Source organism: Aythya ferina, assembly GCF_964211825.1.
Source record: "Aythya ferina genome assembly, chromosome: 2".
Classification (NCBI taxonomy): Eukaryota; Metazoa; Chordata; class Aves; order Anseriformes; family Anatidae; genus Aythya; species Aythya ferina.
Genome location: NC_140297.1, coordinates 4,571,356 through 4,587,579, shown reverse-complemented (window position 1 = coordinate 4,587,579; position 16,224 = coordinate 4,571,356). Strand labels below are relative to the sequence as shown.

The 16,224-nt window shown below is 36.2% G+C and overlaps 1 protein-coding gene and 1 long non-coding RNA gene across 3 annotated transcripts in view; both read left to right on the top strand.

Annotated features, from left to right (window-relative positions):
- The window catches only part of MINDY4 (MINDY lysine 48 deubiquitinase 4), an 82,472-nt gene extending 77,224 nt beyond the window's left edge, over positions 1–5,248 (top strand). For both annotated transcript variants that reach the window (XM_084508667.1, XM_084508668.1), the window contains exon 18: positions 1,454–5,248. In XM_084508667.1, the coding sequence (XP_084364793.1) occupies positions 1,454–1,502 (49 nt within the window). In that variant the 3' untranslated portion in view covers positions 1,503–5,248. The remainder of the gene's footprint in view (positions 1–1,453) is intronic.
- A 3,539-nt stretch (positions 5,249–8,787) lies between these two features.
- LOC311431304 overlaps positions 8,788–16,224 on the top strand; it is a 47,077-nt gene continuing 39,640 nt past the window's right edge. The window contains exon 1 of the long non-coding RNA XR_014689338.1: positions 8,788–8,961. This is a non-coding gene — a long non-coding RNA (uncharacterized lncRNA). The remainder of the gene's footprint in view (positions 8,962–16,224) is intronic.

The following is a 16,224-nucleotide window of genomic DNA, read 5'->3' as shown; positions in this document are numbered from 1 at the left end:
CTCTGGCAGAAACAACTTTCTGCACTGGCAGATGCCAAACTGTGTCAACTGTTCCCAATCAATTATTAGCTTAAATGTGAGGCATTGCTGTTGCCTATTACTACTAAATCCAGTCTTCATTCTGCATTTTTTTTTCATCTTCTCAGCAAGTTCAAAAAAAAAAAAAAAAAAAAGGAAGGAAAGAAAAATTTCACAGCAGTCCAATTGTCAGTGTCAGTTTACTTGCACTTTCACTGGGGTTAATTGTGTACTGAAAAAAAATCCCTCAGGTGGTCACTTTCTTTGAGACCTTGAGCTGAATACTGCATGGATTCAGCTCTTGGTTTTGTTTTACACTTAATTGACTTGACAAATGAAAGGACTGAGCTGTCATACCCTTGCTGACATATCCTTTCCTCTGTGACAAAAAAAATGTGACTTGCAGACTGTCAAGTCATTGTTGTCCCCATCCCCTCACCCATGTCTTACCACTGTGCTCCTGCTCTTTGAGACAGATTTTTTAACCAGATCATATATTGGACATCATATATTGGACAGTTGGACCAGGTCATATATTGGACATTGGGAATGCAGTAGTTTAATTTTCACATATAGATCATGAATTTGTAAATATGAGAAGTGCCAAGGGTGCTATTCATGTAATAACTCACTTCAATTTAGTGCTGTCATTGGAGAGACTTATCCTGGTTTCACAAGTTCACCTCTTGGTTCACCCCTTTGTATTCTGCCCTGCTTTGAAGACACATTTGGTGACAAATTCAGGACTGGTACCTTCTTAGCACTCACTGTACTGGTCACATTCCTGGAGTGGACAGTTGAGCAGTAGCAGCTGATACAAAGCCAGTAATTTAAAAGATTGAAGATTTTGTGTGCGTATGCCTGTGGGCTTATTTAAAAACATTGTTCTCAGTATACATCTTTAGTGGTATTCTGATGAAGTGATGAGACAGAGAAAAAGCAAAGGATCTTCACATTAATATCAAAACATTACCATCAGAGCAAGCCACAGAATATTTCAAAGGAACCAAGGACAGGAGCAATGATAGCTGATAAATTAAATTATCTTGTCTTGGGATTTTACAGTCACACAGCTTCAATCAGAAACTTGGCTGTATAGGAATGTGCAAATTGCCTTGTAACAGCTTAGAGACTGATCATTCTGGTTATACATGGTCAATTATACATGGTCAATTCTTGTACCCAATCCTGGGGACTGCCTAAAGTCTTTGCAAAACCAAGGTTCTAATTCTGAATCAGCTGTTGATGAGGACTCTTTGTTGGGCACCTAAAATTAGCGGGCACATTTCCCTTTCTTTCCCTTGGAGAAGATGTCACTACCCCAAGTGAGTCTATCCTGAACTCTCTAAGGTTGGGTGGGTGGTTGAGAGGTGTTGGCTTACCTTTCTAATGCCCTGATTAAATTACAGGAGTAAAATATTGCTTTTATTCCTAGGTGGCAAGGAGCTGTTATTGACTGGAATGGCACAGAACCAATCTTGTGACTGACCTGACCCACACTTTATTTGTAAAGAGAAAAAAGGGAAATGACAGAACTAGCACATTCCTATTCCCACCAATACAGGAAATAGGACAAGAGTTATGCCGTTTATGATGAGGAAGAATGACATGGTTGTGTGCAGGCTGGAAGAGTTTCACCTCATTCAGCTCATGCTTCGGATATTTTGCTCAATAATATAAACAACACTTACATAAATTCTTTGAGACTGATTATAACATACAGTTTCTGAGTGTCGACTGAGTTTCCCGTGCCAAATGATGGTTACAGACGAAGCAGTGAAGTTGTCAATGTCCCCTTGAGGTCTCTTTCTGGATCTACTCTGTATCCTGCAATTGTTTCCAAAAATCTGATGAAAGAAGCTGAATCCATTTCTGTCACTGTACCTGCTTTCTCTGTGTTGCCTAATTATTCACCTACAACACTACAGCGCAAGTATAAAATGTCATCCAAGAAATACATATATTCACCTTGTTACCTTATATTAGTAAGTCTCATTTTGCACTGAATGTATTGGTGATCACATGGACTTTTCAGATAGAGCCAGACCTACACAAAGTTCTTGTGTTATAAAATTTGCAGTAAAGCTTCGGTATTCTGTTAACAGAACATACTGGTATGTTCTGGGTGAAATTCTGTGGTGCACAGTGCCTCACACTGATGTAGTTCATTTCCTTTCTGGACAGGAGAAAGATGTTTAAATATCTTTTATATCAGTGTAACTGCTTATACTCTAGGTTTTATTTACACTGAAGTGCTAGATAAAATTTGTGGTTTGCTTCTTCATTATTACAAGAAAACAGAAATGCTGTTAGGTTTGAAATGTAAAGATAGAGGATCTGTGATAGATACTGTTTTTCATGATTAAATAAAATGCATGTGTGAAAATGGTGTACTGTGGAGATGTACCATGAGGTACTAAAAGAACAGTTTGTATTATGAAATGAATTCTTTATTTTGGCAACATTTTACTAAAATTGGAACAAGCTACTGAAGACTAGAAAAAATGCTTTTGAAAAAAATATTTGCCAGCAGAAAAGCTGCAGGTAAATGGTTTCTGGAATAATTTGTCTCACTTAAAAGTAAGTATTTCATGAGAGTTTAATACAAGACTTTTACTTGCTGATATTTATCATAGCACCTTCTTTCTGGTCAATATGAAAACTTTGAGTCCAGATAAACTAGGTGCTATTTTCAAAATCAATTTCTAACAAAAATTAAATATCCTACTGTGTGTAGCCTTGAGATATAAAACAGTCTGTGCAAATACAAATTTTAGGGAATTAGCACTTGATATAGATTTGGAAACTGACTTGAGTATAAACCATAACATACTACCAGAAAAGTTTAGTCTGTGAATGTACATCTGTCTCCCCCTTTGCTTCTCATTTACATCAAGATATCTATGTGCAGTAAAGCATATCAGAGTTGCAGTTATTTCAATTTTATTTGTTTCAGTGTAATTTGTTTTAGATCAGATAGGCAAACTTCCTTCTTTACACTTTGTGAGATGAAGATCTCCCATTCAGCCTTGAAGCCATAGACAGCATCAGATTCCTTACTCAGAGCCCATTCCTGACTCTCCTACAGGAATATTACATTGCCCCCTTCATCTCAGTGTATTTAGGGATATGTTTGTACTGTCAGCTGTAGGTGGACTCAAGACTGCCTTTAGGATGCATTCATCTAAACTTCAAGCACACCAGTTCCTTGGTAAGACATTGCCTCAGTGAGCTTCAGTATTTCTAGGAGTTGGAGATCCCAAATGTTCAAGGATCCCAGATCCAGACGTTTCAATAATACAGCTTGAAAAATCACAGACATAACGGTGGCTGAGTGTGTTGTCAGGCAGTCTACCAGCCTGCATAAAACCTTTGCTCCTTTATTTATTTACTTTTTTTTTTTTTTTTTTTTTTTTTTTTATAATCTATAGTCCACACTTTGTTTCATGGTGTGAATATAGTCTGATTTTCCCAGCTGCCCCACAGGGCAGCTATAACATAAGACTTTTCACAGAATGCATTTGGACAGAAAATAGTGTAGAGATGAAAATTCCTTTCTGAATTTTTCAATGTATTAAACCTACACAGTTTGCTTTAAAGCACTGCTTTAAACTATGTCAGTTTGGAGGAGATGACTTTCCACTCCCAGATGGAAGAGCAGTGAACATAAGTGTTCCCCTGGGGAGGAAGGGAGCTGCCTTGTTACAGCCCTGATTTCATCTGATTAAAATATGGATGTCTCCAGTGCAGATGTGCTTGGAGGAACTGTTTCTCTGGGCTACCTTTAGAGTTGAAACAGATAGTAAGGTGTGATATATCTTTGCTTTTGGGCAAGAAGAATTATGATCCAGACTATAGGATTATAAACTGAGTATAGCTGGAGCCCAAGGGGATAGCCTTGGATCAACTTCACCCTTAAAGATTTAATCTTTAATCTTTAAATCCTTAAGGATTTTTCAGGACATAACAAAGAGTTCAAGATTAATAAATAGGCATGGAAATGGATTATATATATATATTTTTTTTTCTTATTTTGAAGCATAAATGAAGATCAGAGGGAGCCCTGAACTCTGTTTCTCTTTTTAAAACAGTCTTCAAAGACTTTTGAGGCTCCATCCTCACTGGTTATGGATAATAATTTTGTTGAATATTAATTTCTATTCCAGCAGAATCCCAGTGAGACAGATCTTTCATATTCATTATCTGTAATTAAGTCCCTATATATTTGTTATGCAAAGTCCACTGTCTGCCATCTGTTTAAGATGGTCTAACTCAAGATTCACCTGTGCCCTCACTCACAAAGGCAGAAACAAAACACTTGGACCAAAACTACCACCACTGTAGGGTAATTCCACCAAGCTTGAGCACAGCATTGCTAAGCCCCTTCCACCATCTTTGCTCCTGGAGCCTACAGGCAGTACCTGCCTTCTCCAGGGCTCAACGATGCTGCCCTTACTAGGCAAGAGAGATGGCTCTTGAGATTTACTAAGGCATCTTTCAGTAAAGAGGAAATGAGTAACAAAATTACTTATGTAGAGCTACCTCTTCTGCAGAAACAAACTAATCAACCAATCCTAAAACTAAAACAAAACAAAACAAAAAAAAAACAACCAACAAACCAAACCACATTAAAAAAAAAAAAAAAGGAAAAAAAAAAGAAACCTGAGTATTGCCTCTCTCACCTTCTGCATCAAGACTCAAATATTTCAATTTGATAGCAAAACACAGGAGGTTATTTAAGATATTACAGATCTTTTTCAATCAAATGATCAGGCAAGATGATATAAAATGTCATATGGCAATACAAAAACCTTTGTACAGACCTGTGCGAATTCATATCCTGTTGTAGCAGCTTACATCTAGTTTTTTTAATTACTTTTTCCTTTTCATTGTTTCCCATTTTCTTTTTCATTGCCTGATAAACGTGACTTCCTGAAGTGAACAAAGCAAGGAGTTGCTAATTGTACATTAAAAGACACTGGCACTTGGCCTCTATGTATATCTTAAATTCATTCTCTTTCCTTCTGTGATATAAAAAATGCACCCTCTGCTGAAATGTGATGCCTTAGCTAACAACAAAGATGGCATATTGTATATGCAGAATGTTTAATCAGAAGTGCTATTTTGGTAAGGTGTCATATATATCGCATTTGTGCAAAATGTATATTTAATTTTGTCTTGTACAGAATGTCTCATACAAATAAAACATTTAAAGCAAAGATAATAGTAACATCCCAGATTTCCTCTGCATTTTTTTTAATAATTCATTTGCTAGTGGAATTTAATCTGAGAGATTAGATTATGAATGTTTCATGGGCCTCATCATGTCAGTGGAATAATAACAAAATGTTAAGCTTCCCTCTTTCTGAGCAGAACTGTAGCACAGTTGGTGCAGCAGGATGGAGTAACCCTTCCTCATCTCACAGGATTCACACCTAGGCAGCTACTTAGTGCTTAAACTAACTAGTGTGAAGCTAATTTATAGCACGAGGTACTATCTGCCTCCGTGAATAAGTCCACCATCTTCTGTTCGAAACCTACCCAATGCTGAGAGTGGAAACTGCAAAGATCTCATTACTCCTCATGGCTTTTTATCATCTCAGTCTCAGATAAATCACATCATCCTGATCAAAATCAGGGGAGGTGTAGACAAGTAAGAGTTGTTTGGGGAAGTTTGTGGCAGGGTGGGTATGTGCAGACACTGAGTAGGTTTCTTGTATGTATGCAGGTCTACATTAGACTAGAAAAAGTATTTTATTATTATGATGATATATTTATTATCACAAACGAATCTCTATTATCACTGTGGTTTGTCCCAGGTAGCGCAAAAATGGTAACTTGAGTCTGCTGGTTTTAGTTCTTCACTTTTCTGAGGCAGATTTCTTTTTGTTTTTATTGTTAATATATCTAATGGACTAATATATAATGACAGGAAATAGTCACTTTAGAAATCAGAGGAAAGCTGAAGAGCTTGGAAAAATGACACAGCCATAAGCCAAGTTTAGTCAGAAGTGATAAGCGAGGGGCTCTAAAGATTCAGTTGCTGCACCTGAGATACTTGAAGGAAGCCCAGTTTTCTGGCTGTGATTGGGATCTTCTTTAAAGTACAAGGGCCCCAAATCACTGATTGATTCAGAAATTGCTGGAGACATTTTTTTTAAGAAAGTAAAATAGTTCTTCACAGCACCTATATGATTTGGGGTATGATTATGGAAACAATTTCACACAAAATATAGGTATACAAATTTGCTGGTAAGTCTGTGTAATTTTCCTGCCCTAGGGTAAGTTTACTATGGAGGAAACTGCCTTCAATTATTTCACATTTACCAGATATGGTATAAGGACAACTATTGTGGAATAGGTGTTAAAAACTAAACCCAGAACCCAAGTTTGTCTTTTAAGAATTTGCCTATTCAGCTCATCCTTATAGAAACTTAAATCTTAAAGATCAAGCACCAAAGCCTTTATGACTGATGTGCATTATCTTGTTTTACTGTTGATCTGTAAGATTATGGAGGAAACAGAGAGGTTTACTCATGGAAAGAAAATGACTGTTCCTGCTTGTCCTTATGATCCAGGGCCCAGTCTGCTGCATAAACTAAGGAAAATTCATTAAGAACACTTTGTATATACTAGCACTCTTCATTTATTTGTTTTCATTGGCTCAAATATAATAAATCCAACATTAGCTCTGAAATAAGGAAATAGTTTCCCCTTAGCAGCTTTGTTTATAAAACTAGAGAAGGAAAAAGGGCATTTTCAACCAGGTATTTTATTTGTCATTTCAACCAGGGTGGGAAGGGATTGTTGTTAGAGTGGAACACAACCTATTTTTGTGATGTCCCTCGTTAACAACAGTTGTTGACTGTATCAACATTGAAGCAAGCATAGATTTTAAAATGAAGAACCCTCTTAAGAATGTAAAGTGACTTTTTACTAAGATAAATATTTACCAGCAGTCCAAAATTTCAACTTCCATCTGTTTGTTATTGTTGTTCTACTTAAATGAATTATGTTAAATTGCAGCAGTTTTAAACAGGCACAACTCAATATTTAAAGGCACTGCTCTTCAGTACTGAGAAGAATTGATGGCATTGAGATTTTTGCTAGACTAAAAAAGTAAAGCACTTTTTCTTTGAGCTCTGGCTCTTGGCATCAAGGTGAATTTCAGCTCATATGTGGTTTCCATGGCACTGTATACTATGCTATTCAGCATGCTTTACATAGCAGATCCTTGGTCTACACAGGTTAAAATGTCTTATAACATCTCATCGATCTGAATGCCTTTATTTTCAAGGCCCATTTGAGAAACATGAGATCATTTATGGAAAAAATAGAGTACAGTGAGTTAGCTGTAGACAGCTTGACAAGAGGCAGTCCTGTGCATGGACCAGATCCACACACCCAGAACTAGTAAATCAGGGAACAGGATCGTGACATTAATATGGTTCTGAAGCTAAATGCTTTCTATTGTGGAAGCTAATTGGTAGAGATGCAACAAAGCTAATGGGCTCAGATGCAACACATTTAATTTCTGCAGCTGATCCATGTATTGCTTACTTGAAGATATTTGTAGCATGTTTTGGTTACTTGATGTACTAGTGCCTATAAAGGTGATAAGCATCCACAATCTCAAAATAAAGGTATTTGATGTGTTTGATAGTGGTCATCCCAAACCAAAATCTTCCAACATTGCCAATTATTTTTGGCAATAGCTATTCTCCTGAAGTGACTTCCTGCTGTAGAATGTTTAGTCTCATCTGTGAATCTCAGGTAGGATCCATCTAATCTAGTCAGAGGTGTCTACAGGGTAGATATCTCTCCTTGTAAGCTCATGACCCAGGACTATTTTTACAGTCACTGGTGAGACATAGGCACTGTATGAGCATGAGTCACCTGACTTCTTTTAGGAGCCTACTGTAGGATGAAATTAATTTCAGTTTTCACTTCCTTGACTGCTTCTGGCTGGATCTCCATGGATTAAACTAACTGCGGAGGCTAGTATGACTAGGTCAAATTAATCCCACTGTGTGTGAATGATAAAGACAGGAAAGAAGAATGTGTTTACAGATCCATATAATTGACAAAATGTGTGAATAAGATGAATGGTTAGAGATTCCTCCTGGCTGCTGCACTGTTCTTACCTCTGTCTTACTGTGCGGGTTTTAGCTGTGAACTAGAGAAACATCTCTTTTTGAAAGAAATCATAGGAGTTAGCAGCAGGATTTTGCCTGTGATTGGAGAATATATTTTGTATCTCAAAGTTGATACCTGGAAGGTGTCCTGGATGTGAGGTCTTCCAAGCACAGATTTGTTGTACAACAGCACTAAGATTGTGTTACAATCCTAAATCCTGATTTTTAAATAAATATATAAATAAATAAATAAATAAATAAATCCGTACCTTGTGTGGGTGTTCTCCTTACTTTTTTATCATTATATTATCACTTGGCAAGGACTTCCAGATTAATCTAAGAAGTATTCTGGGCATTTATAAAAATACTCCAATGCTCTGGAATTCAGCAAATATTTATTCATTGACAAAACAGTAGCAAAGAATGTGTAACAAAAACAAATATATATATACTGTTTAGCTCCTCTGTGTAAAATACACAAAAAAATATGAGGTCAAAAGTTGCATTCCGCAAACATACCTTTTGATGAGATATACTTGGTTGGTAAGTGCTGTGGATATAAGCCAAGGTCTCTAGACCTTGAATTCAGGATCATTATAGCATGGATAAATACATTTTCTGGCTAAGTGAAGGGAGTGGTCCACAGTCTCTACCTGCGCTGATCTGTGTGGCACAGTTCCCTGAGGACGCCCAGGTTTCCACATGGTTATTTTCAAAGAGAAGTTAAAACTGCAGCTGAAGATCACAGAGTTACTGAGCAGCCTTACTCAGCTTTGTGCATGACATGGCTCGCATTGGTGACATTTTGGTAGGTATGAAAACCTAAACTTTAAAGGTGGAACCACCAAAAATGAGGATGGAATAAAATATTGTTATAAACCCAATAAATAAATAAATATATAAATATACATAAATATTTATATATAGCCACCTTAAAAATTGAACCTGGAAAATGCTACAAATCATTTTAGTCTAGAAAAACAGGAGATCGGGATTCAGCGATTTTTGTAATACTTAGGTTTTTTTCTTCTTTGAGATGCAGTTTTAGGTCTATACAATGTTTACTTTATTGAACATTAAATTCAAGAGAAAAATACATTAAAAACCAAACTCATACCAAATGCCAATCAGCTGAATACTGTTTTTAGCATTCTCAGTATGATTATTTATCTCACATGGAAAATAACAGTCCGGCATGCTATTGCATTTTGTCTGAGTAAATGCAACTTAGCATTTCACTGCTACAATACATCTCTGTATTCATGTTTTTAAACAGCTATAATATGTTGTTGATATAATTTCAAATCTACTGTCAAATGGTGTTTACATTTAGTTAACAGAAGTAAAAGTCAAAAATATCACAGTAGTAAATTGGGACTATCAATCCTGGATAGTGTGACAAATGAATAATGCTTTGTACTGGCGTTACATGGCGTGTGAAGAAAGTAGGTCTTTTATGAGCACTTCAATACAGAACAGTTTTATTACAACTGACATCCTACTCAGGGCTGAATTCCTATCACGCACAATATCCTTCCTGAGTCACTCTTGGTAAGGTCAGTTTTTGTAAGAAACAACCCACTTGGTTTAAAGTTATGATTCCAGTTTGCAGATAGGACAAATATGAATTTGAGCGCATGTTAGAGTCTGCTCTGCTTTTATCGGCATTCTTTTTCAGGAGTTTTCAATGTCAGTAGCAGGTGAATATATAAACTTGGAGGTGAAAATTTGAAGTGAAGTTCCTTTTCTACCGTATGAGGTATAGCTATGGGTAACCAAATATTTACTCATGTAAGAGAGAAAATAGGTGTTTGGCTGTATGCTACATGCTTTCAGAAATGTGTGTGCATGAATAGCAGAGGGCACAGAAAAATAAATTATATACACATTTAATTTTGGATACAATTTATTAGGTTTTATAGGGCAGTTTTAAGGCATCTGCTTATTTTCAGCAAAACACAGAGTTAGAAGTACAAGGAAGCATCCTGAAGAGTGAGACCAAAGAGCCATCAGACCATGTTAGGAGCTGTTACTCTCCTCTGAACAAACGCATATTTAAATTCTTCTGATAACCTGTGCTTCCCAAATACCCATTGCCCCTCTGCTTCATCCTTTGAATTTTCTCAACCTCTAAGAGCCGTGAAAGGGTCTCTGTAACTTAAAATATAAAGACAGCATACTTTTTTACTCCTCGTTTGTTTTGTCCAATTTACATATCCTATATCTAACGTGTAACAGTGAATTAGGAACCCTCTTTCTTTTGTGGACTCTGACAGCAAAATGTCAGTATGGTTTGAGAACAGAAGAGTGATTTATCAGTTTTCAAGGATGCATGGAACAGGTGACTTTTGCTTAAAGGAAAAATTATGTTTCTTGCTTAAAAATATAATCAAATAAAAGAAAAGCCATGCAGAGAATATGTGTTATCTACAATCGTTCCAGAAAGAGTTTCCTACAGAACAACCATTACAAGTCATTGTAAGTCTCTTGGGAACAGCAGTCAAAAACATCAGCAGTTAATTACTCGAACTTCCTAAATCAACCTTCTTTGGCATGACATGAAGTGAATGAGAGCAATAAAAGCAAGGAAGTGCATTGTGCTTTGTCCTGTCCAACTCCTGATCGGACAGGCGTAGGTTACAAGCACAAATGTAACCAGGCATGAATTGTTGTTTTTTATTTTAATTCATGGCCTTGGGTTAAATTAAATGAGCATGCTGGAAAGGCCAAGGTAAAACACAGGGCCAGGTCTTCAGACTGCGTAAATCCTCTAACTTAGTTGAGTTTTATCATTTCCACACCTTCAGAGAATAGTTTCTGCTCTAATAAAGCATCAAAGAGTTTAGACTATCCAGCAAAGTATCTAATTACTCCCCACAAGCTCCATCTCCAGCCATGGAAATGGAAAAACTATGCCCTAGAATGGCTGGTAACACAGAGACTGAACAAATTATTCTTGTTAGGGTCTTCAGAGTATTAGCTTTGGGGAAGGTATGCTGGGGTTTTGCTAAATTTTATGATACGCTGTGGGAGATGAATCTTTCATTTGCCTGTTCCTCTGATTGTCATCAGTCCTGGGGGCAGAAGAATGGTTGTGTAGTCTCTGTGGCTGCTGGAATGAGTCCACAAGGAAGAGATATGTACTCTCATGTTTGTTAGTAGATTTGGGAAAGGGAAAATATTTTGTGTGGACCCTGCTAAAAAACGATTTCTTCTTTGCTGTTAAACCAATCTGCAATATCTACCGTATCTACTTGATAAAGCAAATTTTTTTCTCTTTTTCACTGTTCTCTCCATTCTTGCCCTGGTATCTCACAATGCTGTGGAAAAGATATTAGCTGGTTTGGTGTGTCTTCCAGGGAAAGGAGCTGTGAGTAGGAACATGAATGGGGCCATTGAAGGCTGTCCATCACATGTCTTTGACTTAGAGTGAATGAGAAGGAAACCCAGAGGAAAGAGTAGTGTTTTAATTGGGGGGACAGAGCCAAAGGGAAAAGCATACAATAATAAATCGACAGCAGTTTTATTTCAGGAAGAGTTTTATAGGATCTCAAAACCTTCACAGACACATGTGAGTGGAAGCTGCTGATTGATATTGGCTGGCTGGAAGGAAGAGTATAATGAGATGTACTTGTTGCACTTGGGAACTTAATGAAGTCTGTGCAATGGGAAACAGAAGGGAATGATGAGAAGGTGGGAAAATCAGGCTGGTGTCATGCTGAAAGAGCAATAAACTGGGCAGCAGGTAGGTATTGTCATCATCTGTTAGTGTACACAATAAAGAGCTAATCACCATAACCAGAAAAGCTCCTCAAGAAGTCAAGGAAACCCAGGTGGAGGAAACCCAATAATGTAATTAGTGCCAAAGGAGCAACCTGACTCCTGGAGCTACCCAAGGAGAACGATCAGTATGTGGTCAGCCAAAGCCCCAACGAATTGTCTTTATATCATGGATAATTTTACTTGATGATCAAAATCCAAAGTGAACACTGCCCATGTTCTTGTTGTATATGCATGTTTGCTGTCTTCTGTTCTTCAATTTCAGAAATAGTTTCGGCTTAGACATGCTCACTTTCTGTTTACCAGCTTATGACCTTTATTTTCATCTGTGGCTTGTGCTTTTCAGTTTATTTCTATGGATTTTGAAAATACTTTTTTTTTTTTGAAGGAAAAAGCCATCCTGATTATGATTTCCTAGAAAGGTTCTTATACTCATGTTATACTCATGACCAGTTGTTTGGCTATGTACGTCTGCAAATCATATTTTTAAGTGTGAAAAGAGAAACCAACTGGTGAAACAAAGCAACATGTTTAGGTAGGGAAAGTGATAGTCCTCCAGAAGATTTGATCACTTTGCATGCCAAAGAAAAAAAAAAAAAAAAAAGGCTATTATGTTTCTTGTAATCACTGCTAGCTTGCTGCACCAGGTTTGCTGTATAGTTTAGACTCTCCTCGATACTCATTTGACATGCCCAAAGAACACAACTCATTACATTATGTTTTAAAACAAGTGTCTCTTCAGGCTAAGTACAAATACATTTATTTTACTGCAGCATTAGTCCATTTTCCTTCGCATAAAAAATGGAGCAAAATGAGGGAAAGAGCTTTGCTTTTTCATGCCCTCAGGAAAGACGTGATTATCTTGAGGTGTAAGTGTAGGCAGGTGTGTGAAATGATGGTCTGATCTGGAGCACCTTTTATGCTGAATAGTATAATTTCACTAAATGATATTGTCCTCCTGAGGTGGAAACCATCACTTTTCAATTTAAGCATGAAATATTACATCTAAACATGTCATTCAGTCTATAAACTACATTTCATTTATGGATAGATGAACAGATTCTTCCTCCTGACCTGGCTTTAAGAGCTACTTTAGGAAAACACAAATCCATTTCTAAAAGTGTCCTTCTCTCCAGTGATCATTAATTGTGCTGAAAATGACTACCTCAGACACAGGAGTCTAACATCTTAATATCCAGATGATGACGAGTAGATCTCAACCCTGAAATTAGACATTAGACCCTCTAGGCAGAAGATTCAGCAATATGTGTATATATACATATTTGTATATATATATATATGTAAAACTACAAAACCAAAGTTTATTTTCTGGCTCCCAAGAGAGTTTAACTACTTTTTCCAGCATCATGATCAGTGTCATTTACGCAAGAGAAGCCCTTTAGGATCTCAGGCCTCAACGGCTGTTTTCCAGATGAGATTTTTGAACAATTCCAGTGCAGTGTGTAGGAAACGGCCTCTGGTGACTTTCTTCTGCTTTCAGCGACAGTGCCAGAATGTGCCAAATTGATTGCTACTATAACAAATAAACTAAGCCTTGCTGTAGTTGCCCTTTTATAAATTAGGAGTGAAAGCCATGAATGCTCCTAACATTCTCCAAAGCAAAAGTATGAAATGGCTGGTTTACCCCAAAACAACAGCCTGTGGCATCCCCACTTCAGGTTGTGTATGTTTTCTGAATGCATCTGTGCTGTACATGACACCAAAATTTGTTATTAATTTATTAATATTTGGTGAAAAGTCACAATTTATTGAGCTTAGGGAAGAAGGCAAGAGAAAAGGAGTCTGAAATTAAATATGAAGACATAAGTAGACATAAGTTTGAATATGAAAACATAAGTAGATAAAAACAAGCAGTTGTGCTAAGAGTCATAGCACACAAAATCAATCATTTTGTTCATCAAGCCCTCTATACCCAAGGGGCTCAAGGAGGATAAACTCTTCTAACAATCCCTGATCACTGTAAGTTACAAAAAGAACAGCTTTGACCAAACTTCATTTGCTTAAAACACTGGAGCATCTCCTGATAGTGAGAAAATGAGTAGATCTCAGAAATTTTTACACAGTTCCACAGTACTGATTCAGAACCCTTTTTGAAACAAACAAATGAAGTATACTTTGATTGGGTTTGGTCAGTAACTTTCAGTAAATGTTATAGCATAAGCAGAGTTACATCCATGTAGAATATTTAGTTAAATACTGCTATGTGTAAAAAATAAATGAGCAAAACTGAAAGTGAATAATAAAATCTTCCTGCCTGCACCTCAATATTTGAAACTAAAAGAAAAATATGATGCAATATATATTTAATTATAGATATTTAAATAAAACAGCAAATCATATGATTAGAATAAAGTAAAGGGAAATTCAAAGACAAAAGAAGATGACTTGAAATCAAGGACATACAGGGTACCACCATCCAATTGTTGTGTATGTTTATTTCTGCCCTGATACTCCTAAGGATAGTTAGGAAAATCTTTATTGAATAAATTATATTTTTCTATCCCTGTTTCTTAACAAAATGGAGTTTGAGAATAAAACTAGCATCTTCATACTTTAGCACTAAGGATTTCTTTGCAAAATCAAAAGAAATTACCATGTGAATTTGAGTGGATATTGCAAAATTAGAAACTGAACATTTGTATGAGAAAATTTGTATGAGAGAACTACAGAGTTGCTTTTAAATATAATAATCAATATCATTTTATCTTAAACACCTCCAGTCAATATTTACATAAGCCTTGTACAGTAATTAATAGAAAAACTTTATATTCACATATATTTCTAATGACCCACTTAATAAAGTTGATTTACCCATACATTTTCTTGAGGGGAAAAAAAAAAAAAAAAAGATGTGAAAATGAATGAAGGAAAATAACTCAATTTTTAAAGTTCGGTATCCCATCAAAAGGGTGAACTTATATTCCCTTTGCCATCAATATGATTTGGTTTCAAAAATGAATAATTCAATGAACTCAAGAAAGAAGAAAAGGAAAAAGAAAAAGAAAAGGAAAAAGGAAAAAGAAAAAGAAAAAGAGAAAGAAAAAGATAAAGAAAAAGAAAAAGAAAAAGAAAAAGAAAAAGAAAAAGAAAAAGAAAAAGAAAAAGAAAAAGAAAAAGAAAAAGAAAAAGAAAAAGAAAAAGGAAAAGGAAAAGAAAAAGGAAAAAAGAAAGAAAAAAAAAAAAAAGTTTTGCCATACAAAATACTGAATTTGCCATGGCAAATTCGGTAGCTCCCAAAGCACTGAATAAATCAAATATAGATAAAATATAAATAAGATATTGTGTAAGGTAACTGAAGTCAAAAGTCTCTGTGTGATTACTTAATCCGCTGGGCTAGCCTGGTTCAGCTCCATTTGCTTTTATAGTCATGGTGCAGTGTCAGTGCTAAAATGAAGATCGTGATCAATGACATACATTTCCCCACACAAATGATTGTATGGACAGATGGAGTAACTGGATAAGCAGTTACAGGTTTCTAGACAAAACAGAGCTTTGATTTAAACACAAAAATTCTATTCATTTGATGTCAAAAACTATGTCCAATTGATTAAAGAATAAGCTACACCAAGACAATCGTTGTGTCAGTTAATTAGAGTGAAAACTTTTGCAACTGAGAATAAATTGGTACATCCAGGCAGTTTTTACCAAAGAAGGAGAGATGCAAAGTCATCAGCCAGGTGTATTTTGTGAAAATAATGAGTCAAGACATGGAGCCTGAGCACAAATAAAAGACTCTTCACCAAATGTTCATAGGGAAAAAAAAAAAAAAAAAAAAAAAAAGGAAAACATTAAGAAAACTTGGAACTGAAACAACCAAATCACTGATTCAACAGAAAATGGGGATGTGAAAAAAGCGGCGCTCCTACTAAGACAAATGTGGTGAAAAATTAGTTTGAGCCAGAGCAAATGGGGCCTTTCCCTGCACAAGGAGGCCGAAGAGAATCATTACTGTGTGAACGCTCACTTAAAATTCCCTGAGAAGCAATTTATAGAGTGCATTGCCTACTATCCTTCTCTCCTTTTAGGGAAACTGTGTGGAGTGGATAATCCTGGAGCCTTCGCATGCCAAGGAGCAAATAGAATCATTAGTTTGTATCTGCTGTAGTTAATCACTCTCTTGGCTTATTCTGTAAGAATAAGAACTGAGAAGAAAACAGAAATGTGTCACACAGTTTGCTTTAACACTAGAATCCCCAAGACATCCTGTCTCCCACTTTTCTAATACTATTTCTGGAAAATAATAAACCTGACAGAATTCAAGAAGTGTTTG